Genomic DNA, 16,524 nt, shown 5'->3' on the forward strand with positions numbered 1-16,524 from the left:
GGGAATTGACTAAGGACTTCCATCCTTATTTTTCTATGATTTTCTGATATTTCTGGCTTGCAAAGCACATTTCATGCTCTGCCAGATGGAGGGATGGAGCAAACATACCCTGTTAGCAAATCCCAAGGATGATGGCTCGCTTGCAGGGGTAACATGTAGAAAAAGACTCTGTAGGCCAGATTCATATTTATGCTACAGCCCCACCTCTTAGCAGTATTCTGGCAGTGTGGAAGAGCTTCCAAATGGGAATGAATTCACGTTTGATTTATTGCTAAATTACACTGCCAGAACAGTGCTGTGGGTTATTAACAGAAATGAGAACCTGACTCATTATATCATAGAGTCTAATGTTTCTATCTCACAGCCAAAAATCAGAGCTGCATAAACTCTTGGTTCCCTAGTTAGCCCTTTGTTTAGATATGGGAAGTCTGCTGAAGTCCTAAACAATTTACTGGTGTTCACAAAAGCACTGAAGGGTGAGCTGGATGCTGCTGGCTCAGAAGGGATCTGGCATTAGCCTACCTTCCCACTTCAGAGGGCAGCAAGTCCAGGGCAAGCAAGGGCCCGGCAGCACTTGCTCTGGGATAATTTAGTCCACAGGCTGTGTTTAGCTCTGGAGAGATACCAGGGGCTGTCTGGAGGAAAATGCAGCCAGGCACGAAGAGGGACGGAGGGTCATCCAACAACCTCTCCTTTTCCTGAACTCTGTCCTTCTGCCCTCGAGAGCTATGGATATCAGCAAGGAGGGGAGAGGACATCTTCTGGGTTAGCGAGGACAATAGGGTCAGGAATTTGGACAAGAGGAGTCTGGCATCTTTAGCTGGCAGAGTGGGGACTGTAACTGCCACCGGAGAAGACCTGTCGCAGAGCTCTGGTTGATCAGTAACAGCTGATCCACTTGTGCCGTCCCTCAGCTGCAGCACGCTCCCAGCCAGGCAGGTGTCAGTCTGCTTTGGAGGGGACAGGTGGGGACAGAAGAGGGTCTCCAGTTACCGAGGTCTCAGGGTTCAGGCTCCTGCTGACACGTGCTAAGGGGGGGCTGCACACAGTGACCCACGTTTGCACAGACCTGACTCACTGATGATGCAAAGGAGGTTGTGTGTTGTGTTGTTGCATGAGCACAAGCAGGGACCAGGTGTTGATTACAGGGTGAGCTGTGCACGAGGAGGAGGGAAAGGGATGACTGCGTCCGCAGAAGCGTCCAACACAAAGCTGTAAAAATGGGTAGCAAGCCCCAAGCCATCCTCCTGTCCTCAAACTCCCACATCCCTAACCAATTTCTGAGTCTGCTAGGTGTACACTGTAAACAGCTTTGTTTTCAAACACCCACAACGTAACTCACACCTCACGGAACCCCAGCTTTGCACTGCCAATATCGGGGCATGTTCCCATCAGCTCGTCTTCCCGGCCACATGCACCATCACCCCGGGCTGAGGGCAGGCAGGCAGTGTGGCTCACCCCACGCATCTCCCCATGCCATGCTGTGCTTCAGGCTGAGTGGGGGGAACGTCACCCAGGCTTAACTTGTCGGAAGCAAAGGGCAAAATGGTCCATTTTCCAAAACACACGGAGGTGTGAGCTGCCAGCAGGGCCAAGCACGAAGCAGCTGGAGCCTGCAGGGAGCAGCCCAGGCAGCTTTGCCTCAGCCTGGCCAGGAGCTGAAATCCCTGTCTTAAGCAAAGCCATGTTTCATCCCCCTGGCTGCATGAGATCCCAAGGACCCCTGTCCTACCATCAGAAAAATCACAGTGAGGAGAAAACAACTTCAGGAGAGAAATGCCACTCTCTTACCTCTTGTGTCAGAGCTCATCAAAGGACAGTTTAAAAGCCAGGTTTTCAACCCTGTGTGTCTGTGCTGAAATTGTGCTTTCACCTGAAAAGCCCTTCTGAAGTCAGCATGGACATTAAATGCTTGGAGCAAAGCAGATGACCCTGCTGCTGAGGCTAATGGCGAGCTGCTCGTGTGTAGATACAAGGAGGTGGAAGAGCTGAATTGCAGTATGTGGCTGTGCTGTTCTCCAGTGCGGTTATAAGCTAATAGCATAAACCATCCTTGCTCTGCAGATGACCTGGGTGAATCATAGACAGGATATCCAGTTTAGCTCCCCCACAAACCACAGGGATCTCTCTAAGGGCTTCTCACTGCCCCCTTTCAACAGGCTTGTGTCCCGTCCAGCACCCAGAGCTCAGAGCTTGGTCCTTGGGGTCAGCGATGGGGCAGTTTTTAGACTCCTGTGATGGCTGAGCTTCATTGCTGAAGGATGCCAGGCAGGCAGCGGAGCCTCCTGCCTCTCATGCTCTGCAGAGGCTCAGGGTTTAAGTAAGAACAGCCCTTTTCTAGCGTTACATGCTTTTTGGGCAGGACGTGCTCTCCCCTCCTGCTGCTCTGCCCCGAGCCGGTGGTGACCTCCTTCTCCCCGTCCCACAAAGCCGGCAGCCAGCTGGCTTCGCAGGCCGACACTCGGCTTTCCGCCGGAGCCTTCGCCAGGCTAACCTCACAGTACCTCGCTTGTGTTTGAAAAGGTGGAGCTGAGCCAAGAGCAACAGAGCCTGGTGCAGGAGGAAATCCCCCGGCACTCTGGAGATGGGGACTTCGCTGTGCACACACTGCCCCGATTCAGCTTTCATGGCAGGGAGGGAGAGGGGGAGAGACCTATTACAGAGGCAGTGTCCACCCCAGAGAGGCTCTCCCCCACAAACACCCAGCAATAATGCTGTTACGCAGGTGGTGCCTTCCATGCAAGGACCTCAAGATGTGTTACAGAGACCTCCCTCCCCACTCCCTGTCCTGGCAGATCAGGGCTCCTGTCCCCCTGGCACAGAGGGGAGCTGGTAAAGCACTGTGACAGCCAAAGGACAACACCGGTGCAGAGCGGATGGCAGGAGAGGGATGTCTGCACCCAGAGCTGTGCCTGCTCACAGGGAGTGGGAGGACAGCCAGGTAACGTGGGTCTTAGACTTTTGGGATACTTCTTGTCTTGCTTGAGCAATGTCAGGCACGTTTCTGTGCTTCGGTTGCTTGTTGGTAAGTTCAGCTGATAGCACACCCACGTTTCTTGGAGTTAGATGAGATTCAGCGCCAGAAGTTGTTACAGCGAGGGAGCTTCTTGTATCGTGTTGAGCTGCCAGAAACCTTTTAGGCTGTTCAGACCTTTTAGGTAGAGGGAAATCTTGCTGTGAGGATAGGACCAGCTGCAGAGGAGAGATCTTGCAAGCACCTGGTGGGTTTGGCTGCTCATACCTGCTGGGGTCTGCTCCTGCCCAGTTGTCACTGTCTTATGAGTGAGTCCACTCACAGAGAGCAAAGTCTGGGCTCACAGCTGAGATTCACTCAGTCAAAGAATAAAATAAGGGAGAACAACAAAAAACAAATTAGGGAGCAGAAACAAGATCATCTGTCTGGGGTGGCCAGTCAGAGGTGTAAAAGGGGCGGTGATGTCTACAGGGCACAACCCAGGTTTCAGGCTGCAGAGAAAGGTTGTGGCTCCTGCTGGTTGCCTCACTGCTAGTCGGGCTTCAGATTTTAAAGATTTAGTGTGTTTCTCAAAAGCCTCTGAGCATCTACACTTCTCTGCAGCTCTGTGCCCGAGTTTCCCAGCTGGTGGTAATGGTCCTGAGCTGCTTTTGAAGGTTCTTTGGTGAGGCTGAAAAGTAGAAGAGCTAGAGCTCACTGCTGAGTTATGCTGCTATTTGAAGGTATGGTATTTAGGATCCCACAGACAGCTCTCAATTAGACTGAGTGGGTGGAATAGGAAGCAACTCATTCATAATTTTGCAAGGAAAGACTGTGATTTCCAGAGGACTTTAGTGAACACAGATGTCCCAAGGCATCCATGACCATCTGTCTCAGTTTTCTCTGGTCTGTAGGTTCATATAGTTCAGTCTTTCCGTGTAAATGAAGGAATCCTTCACATTCTCAGAAGTATTTGTTAGTCCCCAGAAATTCAGTGGTTAATCATCAGAAAGGTCGTTACGAGAAGCCACCAGTATGTCACCCAGTTCTCTCTCTACCTCTTTTATTGCCCTTCCATCTCTTTCCTTCTGCAGCATGGGGTGATCGTGGCAGACGAGGAGGAATATTTCATTGAACCGCTGAGCCCGGGAGCCAATGTCAGCACAGGGAACGAGGGCAAGGGCAGCCCCCACGTCGTGTACAAGCGATCGTCTCTCCAGTACCCGCACATGGATGCAGCCTGCGGCGTGCTAGGTATCTGTACCCACCAACACATCCTCAATCCATCCCAGTGCAGGCTGGGAAGGTCCTGGTAGACCAGGCTTTGAAGGTCCACGCTGCTCTATATGGCAAAGAACCAAATTTATCTCCTGCATTCAAGAAAGTTTTCTGTATTTACTTTTACCCAAGTTAAGGAATTCTGGTGGCTTAGTCTTTGGAAAGCTCTTGTACTCTCTTCTTCGCAGCAGGGCTTTTAAATTTGTAAATAGAGCATGGAAAAGAAGAGAAAAAAACGACTCTTATTGTTCTTAAGAAAAATCCTCCCAGATCTGGCCAATTTACAAGGTATTGAGAAATCATAGCTTACACATGCTCAGCAGAGACTTCTCTTTGGGTTTTAGTCACCGAAGATTGCGTCCACGTTGAGATACATCTGCTGCTGTTAGAGACCAGGTGGAAATGTGCCTTGTAGGGGGGATGTGGGGACTGGTTAGTCACAGTGGGCTCTGGGAGACGTTTATACGGAATGGCAATTGCACATCTACCCCACTCCTACACTTACAGGCCTTTGATTTCCTAAAGGACTCACAAAGGTCTGCCCTGGCCTCCCCCCATGTGCCTGTGCCCTTCTCGTCCTTGCTAGCAATCAGTCTGTGTCCCAGAGCCTGGCTGAAATCCCCAGCCCTCATGAATGTGCAAAATTTCTCCCTGTACCCAAAACGTTGCGTGCACACAGGACGCTGCTCCCTCAGTTTACAGAGTCTTCTCCTGGCTCCGTCAGGATGAGAGAAGATGCCATCCCTGCAGAGGGGCCAGCTCGCATTTTATGGATTAGAGTTTGTGGATGCAGAAGCCGAGCTGTTCCCAGTTGCTCCTGGCAGGTTTGTGTGTCGCTGCAGGAAGTTCATCCAGTGCCCCAGTGGTGACACTTGACCAGATGAGGAGTCACTGCTGGAAGGGATGGAGCCTCTGGAGACACTGGGGCATTGCCAGCCTGCTCTGAGCAGACTCTTGAGTGTCCCCAGACTTGCCAGCATCTCTGGAGACAACCTGTGCTTCCCTGGCCAGCTCCTCCCGTCCCAGCTCCCAAAGTCACATTGGACAAAGCACAAGCAGACTCCCCTTCTGCTGACTCTTTGCCACATTCCCCAGCTTCCAGACAAAAGTTAGCCTGTTCCTAATTGCTTCTTGGAAAGCAAAGCCCATGCAGTGGGAGCCACAGGCCAAATACAGTTCAGAACAACCACAATTCAACTGGCCCAGCAAAGCCACCCCATCCCCTCGCTCCACAGGCTGGACCTGTCCCCCGTGAGCTCCCCCTGATCAGCCAGAGGGGCAGGAGCTGGTAGGCTGGGGGGCTGCCTGTGATCTGCCCATCTTCCCAGTCTTGCTGGATGTTTGATGATCCAGTATCAGAGCAGAGGAGGGGGATTCAGCCATCTCTCCTGACAGGGCAGAAGAGTGGTTGCAGCCTCCCAGCCAGCTCTTCTGCCCTGGGTTTGCAGCTGATAGCCCTGCTGGGGACATCTCTAGGGTCAGGTCAGTAGCACTTGAAGCCTGGAGCAAAGTCCTACAAACCTGCTGCTGCTTTGGAGGCTGCAGCCATTTCTGTAGAGGAAAAGCCAAGTCCTAAATTCAGGTCCTGGCAGGAAAAGGAAAGAGGAAATGATCTGCAATGGCTTTATTTTCAGATTATGTCTGTGTAGTTTCTAAATCCACACCGCTCCTCCCTGTGACAGAGGCGAGGGCAGGGCCTGGCAGCATGGAAGCAGTGAAGTGCATGGGGCTGCCACAGCAGGACGGGCACACACCTCTGCCTGCAGCGCCTGGGCAGGAGGAGGGCAGGAGGGCAGGCAGGATGCCAGTGGGGCCGGCAGCAGCATGGGGACAGCCCTGGGCTGCAGTAGGAAGAACTCAGCATGGATCCACTCATGGTGGCCTTTCCTTCCCAGAAACCAAGCTCATGCTGCACACCCCTCGCCTCTGTGTGCTGCTGAATTGCTGCTGGAGGGCAACAGAAAAAATCTCTTTTCCCCCCTCAGATGAGAAGCCCTGGAAAGGGAGACACTGGTGGCTGCGGACACTGAAGCCGTCCCCTCTGAAGCCGTCGGGCAACCACAGCCAGCGAGGCCAGCTGCCCCTGAAGAGATCCGTCAGCACAGAGCGCTACGTGGAGACCCTGGTGGTGGCTGACAAGATGATGGTGGGGTACCACGGGCGGCGGGACATAGAGCAGTACATCCTGGCCATCATGAATATTGTAAGTGTTATAACCACATCATGAACCTTGGGGGACCCCAGGGGTTCACACACCCAGCAGCAGAGAGCAAGCAGGAATAAATCCTGTTCCTCACCCCGAATGTCTGGGTTTGGCAGAGGGTGCCATGTGCTTTTCCTGCAAGAAAACAAGCACGATGGAAATGCAGTGGGGAAATCAGATCTGTACCAGGATGGCGCTTGCTTCTCCCCATCCCCAGAGCAAGACGTTTGGGTCAAAACTCCTGACTCGCTGCTGCTGCTCATGAGCAGATACTCTGGAGCCTGCAGGGACTCCTTGTTGTATAGGGGAGGCACTGTAGGAGAGGTAAACTCTGGCCTGTCTGACCATGCTACAGGCCAGATCTGGACTGGGAGAACAAAGCCCTTTCTTTGAACAGCATCTCTCATCTCAAATTAGCATTGCAAATAGGGCCAGCCAAGCTGAGAAACACATGGGAAAGCATAAGGACAGTGAGCTCTCACGCTTGGGGGCTGATCAGCATGAGGGGTAGGGAGAAATACCCTCATTTTTCCATACCAGACTGCCCGTGTCTCTGGGTTACTGCAGAGGAGCTTCCTCTGCAGCATCAGATTTGGGTCACTGCTGGCGGCAGGATACCAGGCTAGATGCATGAACAGCCTGAATTGGCCATGCTGAATCCTCCTGTGAGGTGAGATAGGCTTGGAAGTTATCCATCAAACCGCTGAAAGCCCCTCTGTGATGGGTCTTTGTCCTGTCCTCTGCAGGATCTCTTTTCATTGCTTGCTCTGTTTGCATTTCTAAAGCAGATGCCAGATTTTAAAACAATACTGTTTCTAACTGTTTCATCTGCTGTAAAATACCCATCCTGTGGCGGCAGATTTCTGAGAGATGCTGTGGTGTTCCCTGCCAGTGGGCAGTCAGCAAAGCTTCATCCCCGTGGCTGCATAATGCCAGGACTGTGGGGCTTCCCCACCTGAGCCCCTGGCAAAGAGCAGGTGCTGTGGGGTGTCAGCTTCGCAGCTCGAATCTCCCCAGGAGGCGACACCGAGGTCTGAACATGGTTCAGGAGGCTCTGCAATCCAAGTGGTAACGTGGAGTCCCATACCCATTTCTGCTTTCTAAAAACGTTGTGTTCAGACCCTGCAGCCCACACAGACGAAGCAGCCCTGTTTCCCTCCACCAGGTGCCCAGCACATGCCAGCTCACGCGCCGACTGCACCATCACCCAGCCAGTGAGCTCATTTTTAAGACTCGTCTTTTCTTGTTTCTTGGAGGTCAGGTTGCCAAACTTTTCCAGGACTCGAGTCTGGGCAATATTGTCAATATCCTGGTGACCCGGCTGATTCTCCTCACCGAGGATCAGGTAAGGTGGGCTTTGCTGAGCTGCTTCCATCGTGCTTCTGCATTTCCTTTGAGACTCCATGTGTTCCCCTGGATGTCACCCCCAGAAGGTCCCCCCAGCAGTCTGCTGGTGCACCACATCCTCTCAATGGCAGCTGGGGACTGGGTTCACGGTGTGGGCTGAGGAGACCTCTGGGACTCTGCAGACTGTTTCTATGATAAGGTGACTTTAGGGAGGTTTAAGTAGCTTTAGTCCTCCTAAAGTCTTGCTTTCCCATGGCCTCCATGAAAAGGCAGAGGCATCTGGACTGGTGGCATGGGAATAGGCAGTACCTTCATCTCAGAGCTTTCCTGGGAACACACTGTCGTATTGCTTCCATTCCAGCCCACACTGGAGATTAACCACCACGCCGGGAAATCCCTGGACAGCTTCTGCAAGTGGCAGAAATCCATTGTGAACAGGAATGGCAACGGGAACGCTATCCCCGAGAACGGCATAGCCAACCACGACACTGCAGTGCTGATCACCAGGTAAGGCTCAGCCCGGCCCTGGCAGCGCTGTCCTCACGGGGGGTGTCCTCTGTGCAGCTGTCCTCGATCTCTGTCCAAGTGCTTCATCCGAGGCTTCCTTCCCATGCGTTCCCCCACAAGCTGCCTGGCAGTGGCTGTCCCTCAGGCTGGCCACTTGCCAGTTCCCTTGCAGTGATGCAGATTATTGCAGTTCAGATACTTATCGTCCTCCAGTGTCTTCCCTCAGTCTTCTTTGTGCACCTTAGTTTGCAGCCTGTGCGTATTTGTGCACCAAAAGTCAAGGATCCAGAGTGTACAGTGGTGTTGGGAACCCACCCCAGAGTCGTGGAGCATTGGGCATCCTACTGAAACAGAGAGTCCCTCTGCCCCTGCTGTGAAAGATGGAGAAGAGGACACAAGTGGGACCTGAGCGTCATGACAATGATGGAGTGCTGCAACCAGTATGGGATTTGGCTCACATTTTAGGTGCCTACATGAAGGGCTGAACTCTCTCCTTGTTAGCTGATGGCCACCCTTAAATTACTGACTTCATCCCAATCCCTTAGGACAGGAGCAGTCTGGCCCTGCCTGTGTCTCTGCACTCCTGTAACAACAGTCTAGGTCAGCAGCTTAACCTGGATGCTGAATTAGACCTCCAGAGCTGGGAGGACAAATAACCCCCTTCAGAATAGATGGGTGCTAGAGCCTGGAGCAGCAGAGGGTGTAGGAGGGACAGCTGGAAGGATGGACAGATGGTTGGAAGGAAAGAAGATGCAGAGAGGATGACAGGGACAGTGGAAGGAACAGAGCGGCAGCTGGGAAAACAGCGGATGCCGAAGAGAGAGCTGGAGGGACAGAGGGGATGAAGGGCACCGAGAGGCAGCTCTCAGCAGTGCCCAGGACACTGGCTCTTTGGTGCATACATAAACCCTGCTTGGGCAGAGGGGCAGCAGCTTTGGGAGAAGCCAAAGGCAAACCCAAGGTTTGTTTGTGCCTTTTCTTCCCCCTCTTGCGGAGTGGAAGAAAGTAATAAAACGAAAGCACTGGAGATGGGAGCCTCCAAGCAGGAGCTGGTTTGGCTGGTGCAGTGCGCTGTGATCCCGCTCCAGGCCCGGTGATGGCGGGAACTGTTTGCAGCCTGGCACATCCCTCCTGGGGAGCTCCTGAGAACTGCCTGGTGCATCCCTCCCGGGAACTTGTGAGATGAGACCCCACAAGCACCAGGGGAGGAACGAGCAAAAGGCCCCTTGGCCCCAGCATTTCACCCTCCTGGGGCTGCGGCGTCTGCTTTTTCTTCTCTCCTGCCACACGTGTGGGATGCAAACACTGGCTCCCAGTTCTTCGGCCTCCCACCAGATGTTTGAGCTAACCCGAAGTGACTTGCCGGGCCGGCCACGCCAGGCTTGGACAGCACCAGCACATCCGGCCCCTCTCTAATAAATTCCCCGCCTCCCGATAACATCTTGCTGAGCTGCGGGCTTTTTTCTCTTGCAGGGACGTGTCAAACCAGAGCCTCTGAAGGCTTTAACGGTATTCTCTCAAAACAAAGCAACAAATGTTTTTCACTCACTCAGTTTCCTGCTGGGGGTGAGAGGTTTGGACACTTCCAGAGAGCCCAGGGGCCAAAGGGACAGGAGCCATCGCCAGGAACACACTATGCTTAACCCATCGTGTGCTATCAACTTGCTTCCTCCCTGCTCTTGTCCCTGGGGAACTGGGGGCTACTGTGGGACTACTGGGATGAGCCCAGTGGGGCTACTGGGACAAGCGGTGTCGGATGGTCCTACTCGCCATGCTGGTGTCCCCCAGACCCGCACCGTGGTCACCATCCTCGGTGTTCCAAGCCCAGCTCCCACTCAGGTTGAAATGCACCTCAGGGCCAAGGAGCAACACCCCAACCCAGCATCCCAGCCCAGTTGCCACCAGTCCCCGCCTGCCACCCTGGGTGGATTTCAGTGTTAGCCTCGCCGCTTTCAGCCCAGGTTTTGCAAAGACCCAAATGTCTGGGGAGTCTCACCTTCTGGAGAAGGAATTTGAACGGAGGCAGGGAGGCCATGCGGTTCGTCTCTGCAACTAATTGATAATATTCACTCTCTGGCCCAAACTGGTCTCTTTTGGAGCTGCTGCCACATCCCATTACAAAGATGCAAGGATGCTGCATTTTAATTTGGAGGACATTTTATTTTGCTGTCCACGTTTAGCTTTTCCTTGTACATGGCTAACGATGTACAAACAACGTACAAACAGTCTATTCCTTGATGCAATGGCTGGAAGTCGAAGCCAGGAACAGAGGGTAGACTCATCTTGAATCAGTCCATATTGAATTTGTTTGGAAAATTCTCAGTAAAGAACTAAACTGAAAAAAATATATAAAAAAAAATACTTTAGCATTTTAATGAAACCACAGTGGGTTTTGAAATGGAACATGTTTTCAAACTGAAGTGTTTTCCTTATTTTTAAAAAAAATTTCAGAATGACATGTTTGATTGATAAGCTTTGCTGCAAGGGACCTGAGTTTACAGACAGGAGGCTGGCCCTGTCCTCTTCCACCCTGCACTGCTGGGATGGATCCCTGAGCCCGGTGCCTCCCAGGAGAGAAGTGTCTGGCTCCCGGGAGTGCACTGGGTACTAAGGAACAGAGCTGGACCACCCACCCAAACCCAAAGAGCTTCAAGGCTGGAATAGCATTGTCCCTGCTGATTTACCACGTTTCATCAAAACCAAACCTCTGACCCCGCTCAGCACCGCCCCGTAGTTAAGGGACAAGAGCTATTGTTAAAAATCCACAGTGAGTCTCAGCCTGGGGAAGGCGAGTGTTGTACAATATGGATCAGAGGTGTTTTACCTGTTACAGTTGGCTCTTTCCATTCCAGAAGTGTTGCATGAGCCATGGGCTGTTTCGTGGTGTTTTGGATGTGAACACATCAGTAAAATGAAGATACGCTGTTTTGGAGCCACCAAAATTTTAAGTGTTCTTAATGCTGCCTTCTCTTCTTTGCAGATACGACATTTGCATTTACAAGAATAAACCGTGTGGCACCCTGGGTAGGTTGGATTTTGCTGCCCCTTTGCCAGCACTTCTCACCAGCACAGGCACCTTTGGGAGCGTGGTGAGGGTGGGTGGGCTGTGCCATCCCCCTTCCCTAGTGAGCAGGCTGAGGGGAAGCGCTTGCCCAGTGCTACCACGAGCACCGGCAGCGGAGCCAGGAACAGGCCGGTGGTTTCCAGCCCACTCGACTGTGTAGCCTCCTGACTTCTGTAAACACTAAAAGCAGCAACCCGGAGGACGGATGGGCTCTGGAACACTTCTCCTTTATATCCCTGGGTCATGTCCAGCCTGATGATTAAGAACCGCTCGCATCTAGGGCTGGTCCATAGCCTAGTGGAGTATTCCTGGCTTAGCAGAGAGAAATAAGACTTTTTTGTGATGACTATAAAGGGAGTTCTTTATTTAAACTGCTAGACGCAGACAGACCCTGCAGCTCTCTCTGGCTGTAGCTCCTAATTTGTCTTGCCCTGGTCTAGACTAAGCAGTCAGGGAGGGATTACTGCTCTGAATCACTGTTAAAAAGGAAAAGTTGGTGGATCTCTGACCTGATGCGGCTGCAGACGAGGTTCCTGGAAGGGAAGTTGAGGCTGAGGTGCCGTGACAGCTCGATTCGTTCCTTTAACAGAGGCTGTTCCTTCCCTGACCCGGTGCAGTGGGCACAGCCTGTGGTGGTGGGACAGTAGGTGGCTGGAGGGTTGGGGGAATCTGCTGTTGCGATTCAGGGGGGACTTCTGCGTGATCCAGCCCTCCAGACAGAGTCAGGCTGGATTCCTGATCGTGGTGGGTGTCAGCCAGAACCAAGCCTGGATGGTCAGGTAGGATCCTGGCTTACTTGGTTGTCCAGGCTGCCCTGGCCAAATTTGGATGCCCAAGTGCTGGTGCAGCTGATCTCAGGTTCCCCCACCAGCACTGACAGTGTTGTGACAAGGACTGCTCCCCCTTTGCTCCCATTCTGGGGTTTGGATATGAAATTGAGAGGATTTTGACCCATTCTTAGCATTTCTGAGCCTGTCAGCATTAATTTAGTTGACAGTGCTGAGTGACCATGTGCCCACAGCCCGTAAGAGCTGTGGGTCCATCCCAAAGCCCAGTGCAACCAGTGAGAAGGAACTTGATGTTGACCTCAGGCTATGCTCAGTGTTAGTGAGTGTGAAGCACACCAGTTAGTCCCCAAATACCACCTGTGTCCCCTACAGGTGGTTTGTGCTGGCCCTGTGTGACAGCTCTGTCTGGCTTCCCTAGGCCTGGCCCCCGTCGGTGGGATGTGTGAACGAGAACGAAGCTGCAGCATCAATGAGGACATTGGCCTGGCCACAGCCTTCACCATTGCCCACGAGATCGGCCACACGTGAGTACTGTGCCAGAAGAGGCCCTGGGAGTGGCCGTCACAGGAACCTCTTGGTTTGTTCCTGCCAACAGGAGCTGAAAAATCCTTCCTATGGATGATCAAGATGTGTCGAAAATGCAGCAGCTGATCATCTCTCTATTGCCTTCATGATGCTTTCTAGGTTTGGCATGAATCACGATGGGGTCGGCAACAGCTGTGGCTCCCGTGGGCAAGAAACAGCCAAGCTCATGGCTGCTCACATCACCATGAAGACCAACCCATTTGTATGGTCCACGTGCAGCAGGGATTACATCACCAGCTTCCTGGAGTAAGGAATCCATCTCACCTTGCCCTCCCTTCTACCTCGCAACCAGTACACACCTCCAACCTCTCACAGTCACTTGTGAGGGGTGGGTAAAGCCAAAGAAAAGCCCCCAAAGCACACAGCCCATGCACCTTCTGTCTTGTCTCCCAGCACCTCATCCTATCCCAAGAGGCACGTGCTTTTCTTCCTTCCTTTAGACTTTCCCCTGGTTTGCTTGCCTGCTGAAGATAGTAACCCTGTTTACCTTGAAGCTGTGACACCTTTATTTAGGTTCTCAGCCTCCAGAAACTTCACAGATAAATCAGCAACTTCTGGATGCATTTGGATATTTCTGAAGTTCAGCCAGAAATTGCAGAGAAGGGTTGGTGTGGTGGGAAGGGGGGATCTGGAGATAGGACTGGGTCTGTATGGTGTAGGCAGCTTCTCCAGACACTGAGAAGAAGAGTTTTTAGGTGTGAACAAGCAATGCAGGGGAAAAGTTTTTGGTTTTAGGAGTCAGGAGAAGGGATTAAGGCTCCTAAAACCCAGAGTTTCAGTACTGTTACCTTGCCTGAGTCATGCCTCTGCAGCCCGAGTGGGCTTCTTGTCCAAGCTTCCAGCAGTCCCAGGGTTTCTATTACAAAACGAGTGGTCAGGATCAATTTTGGTGAGGTTTTTGGTAGGACACAGGCACTACCTAATAGAAGGACTGGGTAGGACTTGAGTCGTGATTCAAAGAAGCAAGTGTGTGGGGTCACTGTGGAGGGAAGTCCCCGGGCAGTCTGAATATCAGATCTCTACTGGTGACGCTGCTGTTGTAACGCTGTGAGAGGAGCAGTGAAGGTGAACCTCCCCGAGGGGCTGCCACCTGCCCCGCTGTCCTGCAGAGCCTGGCAAACCACATGGCTCACCACCAAATCCCACAAGTGTCAACTCACGTTTGGCCACAACAAAACGGGTCCCCCTCGCTCTCGACCCCTGGATGTGCAGAGCAGCAAAGGCACGTTGCATGGAGAGCGCTGGGCAGGCGCTGCGGCAGAGGCTGCCTTGTCCTCAGGTAACCCTGAGGTCTCGGCGGGGCTGGTGGAGGACGGCGAGTTCACGTCAGCCCTCTCCATGGTTCGTGCCGGCCTCCCCCGCCTAAGCGCAGCCTCTGCCGGGACGGGGCTGTGGTGTGTGCAAGACCCCGGGATTCAGGGCCGGGGGAGTGGTGACAGGGGCTTTGATTTAGAGAGAGCTCGGAGAGCAGAAAGGAAGGGGGAGGAAAAGGCGTGTTTCTTACAAAATTTGGACGCTCCTACAAAGCTCTGGCATGCAGAAGGATGGGCCTGGAGAGCTGGGGCTCTCCGCGCTCGGCTGCAGCCGTGGGGTGGGAGGGCAGCCTCTCCGCCTGCCCCGCTGCCCACCAAGGGTCCTGGGCACAGGCCTGCCTGCACGCTGCCAGGCGCTGCCTGCTGGCCCCAGGACCTGCTGGGACAGCCAGGGGCTGGCGATAGCCTGCAAAACTCTCAGGTTAAAACTTCTAGAGTTACCTAGGAACCAGCATGTGCATTCCAGCCCTGGGTGCGCAGATAGAAAGACTTCAGAGCACTTTCTCAGCAGCGGTTTGGCCCAGAGGAGACCGGTGGAGTTAACCCCCCCAAAGAGCCAAGCATGTGAGAGCTCAGCCCCATGCAGAGCCGGGAGTGCCTGCTGCTGGTCCTCCACCGCGATGCTCTCCTAAAGCCTTTCTGAGCTCTGATTCTTGTCTCTTGTTTCCAGCTCCGGGATGGGACTATGCCTGAACAACGCTCCTCCCAAGCAAGACTTTATCTACCCAACAGTGGCTCCAGGACAGGCCTACGATGCAGACGAGCAGTGCCGTTTCCAGTACGGAGTTAAATCTCGCCAGTGTAAATACGGGGTAGAGAGCCTTCCTGCTTTACTATCGGTTCCCAGGGGGTGGAGGACGGGGGCTACAAGGGCAAAGGGCCGTGGGGCCATTCCTCTGCTGCCCACATCGCTTTGCTGTCCTGCTTCAGATGAAGGGCACTGGCATGTTCCCTGTGAGCTTTTTGCCTTGCTTCCCTGGGAGAGGACAGAGGAGGTTGTTTCCCACCCACAAAGGTTGACCCCAGCTCAGTTTCGGTCAGATTAGTCCCATGGGAGGGATCTCTTGTGTCTGCCTGATACCTTGGCTGCTGCTGGTCCCCAAGGGTTGCAGCTGAAAGCCAAGCTGCAGTCCCCTCATCCAGACTGCCCTCCCAGCGGGGCTTTGTACACAGACATATTTTTCATAATCCTTGCTAGAAGTAATAATGCTGCTCATACAGACTTAGGAGGAGGAATGTCTTTTCTCCAGGTGAGGTGGGTCGATGTGCTGTAGGTACATCTGGGGGACAGCCCAAAGCCACCCCTGCCACCTTGCTGCCATCCCCTGATCTTTGAATGCAGGAAACCACTGAAAGGAAAGGTTGTTTCAGGAGAAAGGAGTCTTCCTGGATCTCAGCCTGACGTTTTGCTATTCTTAACGTACTGAACATTGCCAGCTGTCTGAGTGTAGTGGTGAGGGGGAAGCGTCTGCACTGAAGGGCTAATGGGATTCCTTAACACATTCACTTGCCTCTAGAGAAAACAGTGAGATACCTGGGCAGCTGTGTTGTCTGATGGACACACGTGTATGTGTACCCACCCCAATCCAAGCCCTGGAAGGCTGTGAAGGAGGAAATGTATCAGATCAGAGTTTAGCTTCTCTTGCAACCATGTAAATACAATCCCAATGCTGCCACTGAAGTGACCTGATGTGAACCAGTTTATCACCCTGAGCATTCACCTGTTTAGTACGGTTAAACACTAAACCACCTCCTGGTGGTCTCACCAGCTCATCTTGGTGAAGAAAGGGCACAGTTTGGCTCTCCCTGGTCCAGTGCTGTCTTTCAGTGGGGCCCAGAGCCTGCTGGACATGGGGCAGATGCAGTCTCACGAGGTGCCCAGAGCAGCAGGAGAAGTCTGGGTCTGAATAACGTGATCATGGCATCTGATGCCAGGTGCTACCGACTGCGGGCTGTGCCCCTCCTAAGCTGAGGGCAGTGGAATGGAAACTTTCCACGTTTACATGCCTGTTTCCCAGTTAATTTTTAACTCAGGCAGACGCTTCCTGTATATATACAAGGATCACAAAAGCACAAGATGTCCTTGTGATGACCTTCTAGCCCAGCCTGTCTTGCGTGCTGTTTGGGAGAAGCCCAAAGGGCGTAAGGGCTCAAGTGCGTGCAGATCAATCTGGGTAAATGTGTAAGTCCACCCACCCTGTGCCCCATATAAACAAACTCCAGGGTGATGGCGCAAACACGGCAGCATCCCTTCCTCCATGCCAGTACAGAGCAGATGATTAATAGTTTTAATGAGGACAGAGTGAACAGATGTTACTGGTTGAAGCTGGGAAGTCCCTTCCCTTGGTCACACAGAGAGAAGAGACTATACAGGAGCTCCCATTTCCCAATAGTCGTGCTGGCTCTGCAAGAATGTTATGGAGGGGTAGATGCCTTCTGAAGATGGGAGACTTTCTCCTTTCACTGGTTAAAGCCAGCTGCAGCTG

At 52.9% G+C, this 16,524-nt stretch overlaps 1 protein-coding gene across 3 annotated transcripts in view; it reads left to right on the forward strand.

The window, feature by feature from the left end:
- The window catches only part of ADAMTS10 (ADAM metallopeptidase with thrombospondin type 1 motif 10), a 60,833-nt gene that overhangs the window by 20,897 nt on the left and 23,412 nt on the right, over positions 1-16,524 (forward strand). For 2 of the 3 annotated variants that reach the window (XM_074851493.1, XM_074851492.1), the window contains exons 4-11: positions 4,048-4,207; positions 6,217-6,434; positions 7,696-7,779; positions 8,143-8,288; positions 11,269-11,312; positions 12,559-12,664; positions 12,825-12,971; positions 14,709-14,850. In XM_074851493.1, the coding sequence (XP_074707594.1) occupies positions 4,048-4,207; positions 6,217-6,434; positions 7,696-7,779; positions 8,143-8,288; positions 11,269-11,312; positions 12,559-12,664; positions 12,825-12,971; positions 14,709-14,850 (1,047 nt within the window). The remainder of the gene's footprint in view (positions 1-4,047; positions 4,208-6,216; positions 6,435-7,695; positions 7,780-8,142; positions 8,289-11,268; positions 11,313-12,558; positions 12,665-12,824; positions 12,972-14,708; positions 14,851-16,524) is intronic. The other variant, XM_074851494.1, reaches the window with a different exon arrangement.

The sequence above is a fragment of the Strix uralensis genome, chromosome 27 (assembly GCF_047716275.1).
Source record: "Strix uralensis isolate ZFMK-TIS-50842 chromosome 27, bStrUra1, whole genome shotgun sequence".
In the NCBI taxonomy this organism is placed as follows: Eukaryota; Metazoa; Chordata; class Aves; order Strigiformes; family Strigidae; genus Strix; species Strix uralensis.